The sequence below is a fragment of the Anser brachyrhynchus genome, assembly GCF_964034855.1.
Source record: "Anser brachyrhynchus genome assembly, chromosome: 15".
Classification (NCBI taxonomy): domain Eukaryota; kingdom Metazoa; phylum Chordata; class Aves; order Anseriformes; family Anatidae; genus Anser; species Anser brachyrhynchus.
In genome coordinates this window covers 13,670,157-13,681,144 of record NC_137733.1, presented here as the reverse complement: position 1 = coordinate 13,681,144, position 10,988 = coordinate 13,670,157, and the positions used below count along the sequence as shown (strand labels likewise).

At 37.6% G+C, this 10,988-nt stretch overlaps 1 protein-coding gene across 8 annotated transcripts in view; it reads right to left on the bottom strand.

Annotated features, from left to right (window-relative positions):
• The window catches only part of SDK1 (sidekick cell adhesion molecule 1), a 393,578-nt gene that overhangs the window by 209,852 nt on the left and 172,738 nt on the right, over positions 1–10,988 (bottom strand). For 7 of the 8 annotated variants that reach the window (XM_080556193.1, XM_080556194.1, XM_080556199.1 and 4 more), the window contains one exon: positions 6–139. In XM_080556193.1, coding sequence (XP_080412319.1) covers positions 6–139 — 134 coding nt within the window. Of the gene's footprint in view, positions 1–5; positions 140–4,369; positions 4,506–10,988 lie in introns of those variants that run through there. The other variant, XM_080556200.1, reaches the window with a different exon arrangement.

The following is a 10,988-nucleotide window of genomic DNA, read 5'->3' as shown; positions in this document are numbered from 1 at the left end:
CTCACTCGCTACGCTGAGCTGAATCAATGGACTCGTCTTGTTCTCGCCGTTCTTTTCATTGACAGCCTGGACATAGTAACCTCCCGCATCAGCCACTGACGTTGCTAGGATCACCAGCTGATTCTCCAGTGTTATAGCTCTGTTTAGGAAAGTAAAAAATAGCGTTGAAAGCAAAGAACAGTATTCACTATACAGAAATTGTACAGTGCTTCAGACTCAACAGAATCATAGGATATTCATTGGGCATTTAAGGCAAGATGTAAGGTAATCCAACACAGTCTAGCTTCAAACACATTCACAAGTAACACAAGATCTTCAATGCTTCTAGTTTTTTTTCTTTGTTTAGATCATGTGAGTTGTTTATGGTGACATGCAAAAAGCTATAACACATGAAATCAAAACAGTTTCAATGGTTTTAAGAAGTTACAGATGAAGTGACAAATAAAAATGGAGACACCCAGCGAACTGCATTGTTATGGGCTAATGGTCCCAACAAACATCAGCATACCACAAAGTCAGTGTGACCGGGAACCTTTCCTACAAGTGAAGGCTAGCCTATTAAAAGGCTAACGCTCGGGGAATAACACCACCCAGTTCAGTGAAGGAAAAAAAAAAAAAAAGGCTGCTGAACCCCAGAAGGTAAACTTTATGTAGATATGGTATCAGTAATTATTGCAACACCGCAGAAAAAGAACACTGACAGGTTAGAGCCTAACCAATATCCTCAGATGAGCTGTGTGTACGTAGGGAGGGAAGAACTTTCATTTGACCTAAAGCAGGTGGGAAAGCACAACCCCGCTGTTAGTACCAGCGTAGGCTTGGAAGAGTCACTAAATGTAATTATATAACCCTTGCTTAGTGCTGCTATACATCAAATGTCTCTAGAAATCCCCTCATAGGCCAGCATTACTCATTTACACTGCAGCAGGGTTGGTGCCTTTGCATTTTAAATGTATTGAATAATCTTTTCCTTGCCTATACAAGATAAAGTTTTAATCCAGAGAAATTATGTAAAACTCTAAGGGCTGAACTGAGCAGGACACAGGTAGCTGAAAAACAGATAAAAGAACATGTAGGGTTCCACAGCAAGCCTGTGGAGCTAAGAGATGACACAAATGCCGACTGGGCCAGGCACAACTTTGGTAATCTGAATGCAAGTCTTGGAGCAAGAAACTCCTACCCGCACTTACATCACTTGATGAGAAGCCCCACTGAGTTCAGCTGTGCTATTAGGCAAATCCTTGAGGATGAGGTTGAAACACAAGATACAAAGTTACACAGGATGAAAAAGTTCGTACAGCAATAGGCCATAAAGAGTCAGATGCCAAGTCAAACTCTTTGTATATTAATCAATCAGTATTGGAATTTCCTGTGTGTCTTCCTCCTGTTTTGGCAAGGTATTGTTAACATTAGTAAATCACAATTATTTTGCTTTTGAAAAAGCATTTTAAAGCAATGGGGGAAGCCCACTCCTACTGTAGCATACTATTTTTTTATTTTATGTAGACGACAGCATTGGAAATGAGAAGATAACAGCCTCTACTTGAAGAGTGTTCAAATGCTGTGGGTATCGTTATCACTTCAGTTTTCTAACATGGATACAAAGAACACTGAACTTCTATACGGCTATCAGTAGATACCAATAAATCAAAAATATCCCAAAAATACATAAAGCTATTTTCCAGCACTGATGACGGTACGCGTCTGTTGAATTCAGTCCTTGCACACCAGCTAAAGATTTTGTTTGCATTATCTTTATTGATGGCTTTTATTATAGAAACTGTAAGAAATATCACGGTATGATTTTTTCTTTATTCAATGAACCTGTAATTGCTTAATTGACTTAGAAAATCAAAGATTGATAGATTTACAGAGTGCGGATATAAAATGCAATTAATATGACATTTGATAAAGCAAATAAAGATAAAATTCCAGTGAAGAGCTAATAATTGAATATTAAAAGACTATGCAATTATAGTCATTCCTCCAGTAGTTCTAAAGCATGCAGCATTACAAAGATTCTTTGAAAATACTGAAATACATTTCAGGCTACTTTGAGGACAGCTGCAGCTATACTCAAAAGTTTTAAAGTTGATCCATAAACACCAGTGAGATGCACACTGATACTACCTGCATCTGTGAGCAAAATAATGTTTGCAAGTGAAATGTGAAGATTTTATGCACATAAGTATATTTGAACTGAAAAAGATCAGTGCAGAAGGGATTAACATTATATATTGTGTGTTCAAATTAGTGTGAAAAGTTTGATATTAATTTGTATAACAAAAAAATAAGTAGAGGATAAAGAAACTGAATTCTTTGGGGTCATCAATTCCACAGCCAAATTAATGTTAAATTAAAGAACCCAAAATGAGTTATTAATAACTAAGAATTCTGTGAAAAATCAAACGTTTCAACTTTGGTTACTAAAGGCAGGAATAGGGTAAGACATGAGCATTCAGAGGCCACAGACTCCGGGAGTTTTCTTTAGATCAAGTAAGAGCTGTGTGCATCAGGAAAATCAATTAGTCACGTTTTAAGGACTCGTTAATGCCAATGTTTCTAAATATCCGAAGATTCATGCCACATCCCTTATCAGGGTTGCAACCACATTTTGCACAACAGCTGCACAGAGCACCCTAAAATTGGCTTAACACGTTCCCCTGGGTTCATTGTTTGTTTCCATTGTCTGTTGTAACTTTTAAATTATGACAGCACCGCACTCATGTTCGAAGGAAAATCTGATTGCCGGCTGCTCAGCTCACTAGAAAATTTGAGGAAAACAACTGCAGCAGATGGAGTGGTCCTGTCAGAAATTCATACCCAGTACAGAATTTATGGAAAACAAATATTGCTTTTAAAAAAACAAACGAACAAAAAAACCAACACCAAACTTAACTCAATTTAACATTTTCAAGACAGAAGCAACCAGCAAATAAACTAAACAGAGTGATCCCTTGGGGTTCCTTAAGCATAAGAAAGAAGCATTTTAAATCATATATTTTAATAGAAGATATTTTAGAAAATCTCCAGAGCTCAGTGGAAGCCTGTAGGGAACAGCAGCCAATATACAAACAATGTACGTGTCTGAGTGGTAAGCAGTTACAACGATACCTCAGAAGCATTTCTACAACCCCTTTAGCACAGAAGCACCCACAACCTAGAATAGACAGATCTCAACGGGAAGACAAGTTGTGCCTTCGAAACTGCAAGCCACGTCTATGACACGGTGCCTAACCAAAGGCTATGATCTGCCAGGACGGGAGACTGCAATGATGGAGATCAGTAATTATATATATATGTATATATCCAGTTCTTCTAAGTATCTGAAGATGTAAACAGACACCTACTGAGGTTTTCATAACTTCCATTTACTGCAACCAGAATTAAGCACTTGGATACACTCTGGGATTTTTAACTGTAGACTTCTTAATTGAGCTAATACTTTAAAAAAATTATCTGCTGCAAATAATCTCTGAGGTTTGATCTAAAGCTTAAGGAATTTATGTTAATATCAGTGCGACGTGAATCAGGCCAATGGAAATAATGACACTTTGGAAAATTTTCATGGCATTTAATACCATATTTTTTGCTGTTAAAGCTTTCCAGCTCTAAAAATTGAATCATTTAATAAAATACTGGAAATGAACTCTGCAGTATCTCAAATAGGTGCATTTCATGTTAAAAACAATTATTAATGGAAAATACCAAAATCTACCAATGGATAATTGTCTAAAGTTAGAAATTAACTCGGTTGTTAGTGTACCAGATTACACAATAAGTAGATAACACCACGTTACAAAAACAACATAAAATGAGAATCAGAGTAACCTGATTAGGCTTCCTCTTAGAAGGCAGCCATCTGTTCCTGAGCAAGGGTGCAATATTTTAGTAAAAAGGCCTTCATAAAGCCTCTTTTCCTCCAGCAAGTACCAATATCCAATCCCTCTCTCCCAGGTATTTTTACAAGACCCATGTCGCCCCCGGAGCACTAACACCGGGATTACTGACAGACGTCCCCGTGGCTCTCTCCTGCTGGAAGAAGAGGCAGACACACCGTAGTTAAAACACAGCTGTTCAGTGAAATCCTAACTCAGAGTAGGGCATGCGTGGCTTAGCAGTGAGCATTTCACCACCCATGTCTCTTCCAATTCTGATGGGAAATTATCAATCAAAGTTATTTAAATGCATGCAAACAGTACTTGTTTTTCAGGACACAATCACACAGGGCAAAATATTAGTGTATCTGCTACAGAGCATGGCCATAGCAACAAAGCAAGAGGAGCTGTGACCGGATGCCAATTTTACAAAACAGCGCTCAGGTTTCAGTTATTTCATTGCAAATCAACTAAAAATAAATTATACTTACTCAGCTGCTGAATATTAAGTACAGCTACACAAATTAATGCATTGATTTTACAATCAATGCTAGTTTATGGCATTGCTTCTCTAACCATGCCACGGCACAACAAGCGATTCTGGACTGGGATTTCTAGTCATGAAAGCAAACCAAGGTTAAAGAAGAACAACAAAACAAGTTGGGATTGTCAGGCACAGGCTGAGCATCACCTTGTAACAAAAGCAGGCAAGCTACTGACGGGAGATCAGGCCGACTGCTTGACTTTGGAAGATGTATTTCCAGGAGGAAACGAGGGACAGGGCAGAATTTTGTGCTCAAAGCCTGGCTTCCGTATTCTCTAGCTCTGGTTTTGGAATTTGCAAGACCTTGGTTTCATAAGGCTACTGACATTACTCCCCACGTTTGCTCATGAACCCATTATGCAAAACCCCGCCTGTGTAAAGCAAATGTAAAGCTGGAGCAGATGTGGACAGAAAACCGTACTTCATCAACCATCAGTGGTCCACTGCCTGACTGGACATGGTATCAAGTAGAAATCTACAGGGTCTGTCTTTGTTGTGGCAGTATAACGGTTTTAGGAATGACAGCATATCACAAACTAAACATGAGTCCGTAACTTCATGATTTATGAAACAGGCAAACCTCAGAACAGGTTGCCACAAAAGCACTGGAAGACTCAGGAAATATTACTGGTTCTAGCAAAGTGAGGCTTCCACTCAGGTTTGGCTATCAAGCAAAATAAATAAATAAAAAACACCACACCAAAACATTAACCCCACCCCCTACAAAAACAAACAAAAAAATGGGAGAAAAAAATAAAAAAAAGCACAGTCATCCAGAGGACGTGATATACGGGAGAAGACTCAAGAAATCTTAACCTACAAAACACAAAAATTGTCACAAGTATCTTAATATTTATGTGCAGGACTGCTGCAAAGAAGTATCTCAGATTTAAGCAGAACCATCAAATATTGAGTGTTGTTATAAAATTCTTAGCAGTTTGCCCTTGGAAAAGCTTATTTCTATTCTTTTGAGATAGAGGCTCCCAGAAGGGGCTCTTAGATCAGTTATCTGAAATATATATTTAAAATCGTGCCCATATCAAACAATTACTGGTCTAGAGATAAAACAAAACAAAACCCAAGATAATCACTACATAACTGATCATGAAATAGATGTTTGCGGTGAGACAATGCTACCGATCCAGGAGCAAGCAATTACAACCAGAACAAGCAGTAATATTCATAAGTGCACTGCTTATGTTAAAATGTTCTCTCTCTTCCCCCAGGTTTTCAGCAGCTTTAATTCTTACTTAATACAACTTAATTATTATCACACAACTCCACTCCTTTGACATTTTAAAAAAATATATTAATTTTTAAGCAACAAGACTTAGTGCAGCTGATATAAGTACCTGTGTGCCTAGATGGCAGCTCTGAGGGGTTTTGTTACCCAGCCACACTGATCAATGTCTGAACTGCAACAGCAGTTCTCAAACTACAAGTAAAACCCAGAATTTCAAGATAAAACATACATCTCAGTCAACAACAGAAACCAAAAACTTAGAATAAAAAAAGTCAAATTTTCTCCAGCCTCCTTGTCTTCCCAAATTCCCAATTCCCAATGTACTCGTGTGCAAACAGAGCATCTATTCTCTCCTCTCTCCAGTTCATCATACAATCAACACGTTGAACTCCACTTGCGACATCACTATTTGTTGCTATGGCCATAGCTAGCAACCACTAGAAAGAGAACTGGTGGAAAGTCTTAAATATGATTTTTTTTTTTTTTTAACAAAACATTGCAGTTAGAAATTATCTTAAGTTGTTGATCTACACAGCTGGCTGGTTTCACTGACAGCAAGCACAAAGACTATTTGTAATCATTTGGGATTTTATAGCCCAATTTACAGATACAAACAGACACGAATATTGCTCCGTTCTATGACATTTCTCCTGAACTGATTATTCAAGGTGTTGTGTTTTTGTGTGTTTGTTTTAAAATGCTGATTTTTTCCCTTTCCTTCTCTGTGAAAGGAAAACTTCTGTTATTAAATTGCATCTTTGCTTCTGATAAAATATGTCAGCATAATGGTACGTGGTATCATGGTTTGTAGTTAAGTATTAAAGTTTTCTGAAGATATAATAGTCTTCATACCATTATTTCACTGACAGGTATACTACTGAATAAAAACAAATGTGAGGCATGACTGTGAACTGCACTAAAGATAAAACAAATTAGCAGTGGCACATTCCTGTCACAGGGCAACGCACTGAAAAGGTAATTGATTATACAACAAAAACTTCAACCTCTAAATAGCATATTTAACAGATAAATTTAGACATGCCATAACTTTGCCTACTTAGATGCTCCGAACCTCTGCTTATTCATGTTCCTGAATTTGCCCTCAGCCATATTTCTGCCATTCTGTGCTTGATTCCACACCTGTCTCATTTTAAATCATCTTTTTCACTAGCTGAGAATAATATTTGACATGGCTGTTTCTGTATAAACATACCTAGTCTTGGTGACCCAAAAGACTGCGTCACAGCAACTAAAGTACCCACACAGTCTGAAAATAAAATTTCAAATCTTGGGTCAATGGAGAACTCTTTCCAATACATTTGGTCCGTTTTCTCATACTACAATTCAATACAATTCATACATTTCAAGCTACATAAATGCACATGAGGATTTTTAAAACCAATATACCGAGTACATGGTGCTTTGACAAAAGTCTGGCTATAATCACGAAACCCAATGGCAGCTGCCTAACAGTGATGATGAAACAGCCACACACATTGTGGAAAAGGATCACAGGAGCCAATGGCTTTGTTTTTTTCTTTTTTTCTTTTTTTTTTTCTTTTTTCTTTTTTTTTTTTTTTTTAAAAACTAGTGCCAGGAAAATACTAGCCATTCAACTGTTAGGTGGTCCAATATACAAGTATGTTGAAATAAATTGGAGAGTTTCATTGGAAAGGAAAATTTTTACAGCTGTAACTTACTGCATGCTTGTTTTGTTGAATAGTAGGGAATGCTCCAGAATTAACAGCTGAGGAGTCCATCACTATTTATATGCATTATTACTCCTTTTAACAGCACAAAATCTTTGTTAAAAGAGAATGGATAAGTTAAAAAGTTGTAAGTGACTCAAGCATTAACCTTTACTGCTGCCACCTGTACAAAGAGCAGTGGTATTAGGCAGCAATAAAGCAATTTGTTTAGCCAAGTTTTACTATGAAAGATAATTAAAGATTTAGTGCCCTGGATCAATATAACAGCTCGTGCTATCTATGTACAGAACTGCAGTTTGCTGAGACTAGCATGTGTGTTATTGCTGCAAATTCACTGTACAATTTTATTACACAATATCTTGGAGGTTTGCTGTCTACATCAAGATAGGGATCTTGTGAAGTCATTTCTACTCACACACCATTAAGACATATATTATTGCTACACAGTGTGAATTGAGCAGAGGCCTGGGAGCCATGTATATCCGGTATTTTGCTGGTGATACATAGCCTTGAGTTAGTTATTTAGCCTTCTGGTCTCTACGTTCTGCTGAGAGAGAAAAAGGATAATACATATATTTCTTTTTTTTTTTTTTATGCTGAAAAATTTATCTATAAGCTTAAATAGTTAATACCTCTAGCACTCAAAAGACGTAGAGGATTATGCAAGTGCTAAATCTTAATACTCTTTACTTTCCCCTTGCTTTTCAGTTTAACTGTATGGCATTTTGTTATGACTTTAGGCAAAACAACTTCTCACCTACTGACTTGCAACTACTTGAAAATCTCCTGAATTATACAGACCGAGCAGGTGAGCATTGCTTTCAAACACTAGTCTTCTAGTATCCCACGGGACTGTAGAGAACATCCCTAAGCAGAATCCCCTCATATTTAAACCTACAAATCTGTATTGAATAACAGCTGCATTTAGTAACAGATGCATCTACCACAGACGCCATAAAATCCTGGTTATTATTGAGAATAATACAGCAGAAGAAATTTAAAGTCAGATAATCACACACTTTAATGCCATTAATGCAAACATTTCAAAGTACTTCAAGTTAGTGACAATAAAACAAAGAAAACACTAATAAAAACAGTACCACCATCCCCACAAATACAACTCCAGCAGAAACCTGCAAGTAAGCAGTGACTCCCTGTATCTGCTGTAAATGGGCAACGCAATGACAGAAAAGCAAAGCCAAGTTGGATACATTCAACCATATGCGGAACATCCATATGAAGCCAAACACTAGAAACTTTGGGATAAAAAAAAAGGAACATAGAACAGCGTAACATCCCAGTGGCTTTTATGTCATGGCTTGTATCCAACAAGATTTCCTATCAATACTGTAGGAAACAGACCAGAACAAACAACTGGAAAATCCTATTCTATCAATAGCTTTTTATCTATTGTTAGGTCTGTGCCATACACTGCTAATTTCAAAAATAACACAAGCTAAAAAAAATCAGAAAATATAATTTTCTAATAAATGAGGTAATCATACACGAAGCTATGTCACAGCAAAGCTGCAGAACTCAAGAAAACGGAAAGCAAAGTCAAGAGAAGCTTTATGTAAGAGGCTGAGAAGACAGATGCAGTGGCAGCTAAACCTCACCCTTTGACCATCCCTTTCTCAAACTCCCCAAGCATCAGTACCTGCGTATGCTGAAAAGAAAGGGGTGAGAGGGGCAGAGGGAAGCTTTCCGTAGCCTTTTGTTTTTACTAACTTATTAAATATACTACAGTACTGCATATGTTAAAATCTATGAAACCCAGTAAGTGCATTAGCATCTTTTAAAATAAAGCATCCTGGAAGATAGCCTTCAGACATTCAGAAGTATAACTCCCTCTTGGGATCCATTTGTATTTAGTATTTGAAACCAGGTTACAGCCCTCGACTCTAAAACCCATAAAGAAAACTTCAGTAGCCAACTAAAATGTAAATAATGCATTATTCAAAGAGCAACAGGCCACAGATTTTTTGCTTTCAACTTGGGTGGTGTTGCCAAAAACAGGAAGATAGGTAACCTATCAAATCCATTTATTTTTAAAATTACCTGAAATCAATACACAGGCGTATGACTTACTGCGTATTTGACTTCTGAGGCTAATGACACAAGTTTCCTTGTGGCGGGGCAGCAACATATATTCAGGCCTTCTGGTTGTAAACCTTAAGCAAGTTAGGAGGCCAAAGCCTCTGCAGTAAATCCTGCCAATCCTCTGGTAGAATGACAGCAAATTCTACTTTAAAAATAGTCCCACAGGTAACGTAGAAGGAAAGGACTTCAAGTCCCTTCCATCCGATACTGAAGCTGCAAGCACAACGCATTCCCTCTAACGAAGAGCTATACAGAGTATGCATCCGAGAGACTGCCTTGTTTACATTTTCTGGATGATCCATAAACACTGTGCCTACGGAGCAGGGAAATGAAACCCCGAATTGTCAGTAGATGCAATTTTGTTTCTTTGATTTTATGGCTACAATATGCTTTGCAGAGCATTTTTATTTTCAGTGCTGAAGGAATACCCAGCTATGAGTTACATGGCACAAGAACTCGCAAATCCTGGAAAACACGCATGCGAATTACCTGACTGGCTTATATGCCTTACATCGTGAACAGAATGCTCAACATCTTGCCGATGCAAGTAATTCTACATAATATTTAGACCAGAACAGGAAACCTCTGATGCCCCCAAAGTCTTTACTGCAATCTGTCTTCACATATTTATCTCCCTACTTGCAGACATTCCTGCTGCAGAGGTTTTAGGGATTTGCTCCTGCAACGCAGCAAAATGCTGCTCCCCGTGAATCCCCTCATCTGGAGAAGAGGTGCTATTACTGAGTTAATGGACAGTAGGCACAACAGTTCCATCACCTTCAGTTACTGACTCTCTTTATCCACTTCACTCTGTAATGAGGATCTCTACTTGCTCACATTCTTGTAACAGCAGCATCAGCTATCCCCTAATCCTACAATACATTAAAATCAGAAGATAGATGCAGGAAAACATTAAAACGCCCTTATCACTTGGCTGCAGAGGTATAAACTTAAAATAGAAGATTGTTTTTCAGTTGAAAACAAGCAAATAAATACATTTACTTAATTTTCTTCTTAAACAATCCTTATAGGAGTTGGAAGGATCCTTTGATTACTTCTGTAAAGATAAACAATGAAACATTCCATTATATCTTACCTAGGTTAGAGAGAAAAAAAAAAATCAATTCCTTCCTGTACATGTTTTTCCCAGGTGTATTAACACACTTCTTTACACTCAAGAACCAACTTTTATTACGAGCCGAGTGGGGAGGGTAGTGGGAGACAGAGAAAGAAAACAGAATGAACAGAATGCTAATGAGAAAGAAAAATGCAACCCCATTAGCCAATCCCTTTAATTAGACGTGTGCCTGCATTTTTAACTTCCACGTTCTTAATGCTGTCGTTACTGAATTCAGAAGACGGAAAATGGAAATAATGCTCACAAATAAACCCTGCAGACTACTTTGTTAAAGGAAATAGGAAATAACAGGTTAGTTTTCACAAGATGAAAATTTGACATAAAAGAATGACATACAAGGATCATACGACTGCCAGAGCGATGAGGCTGGAGAGAG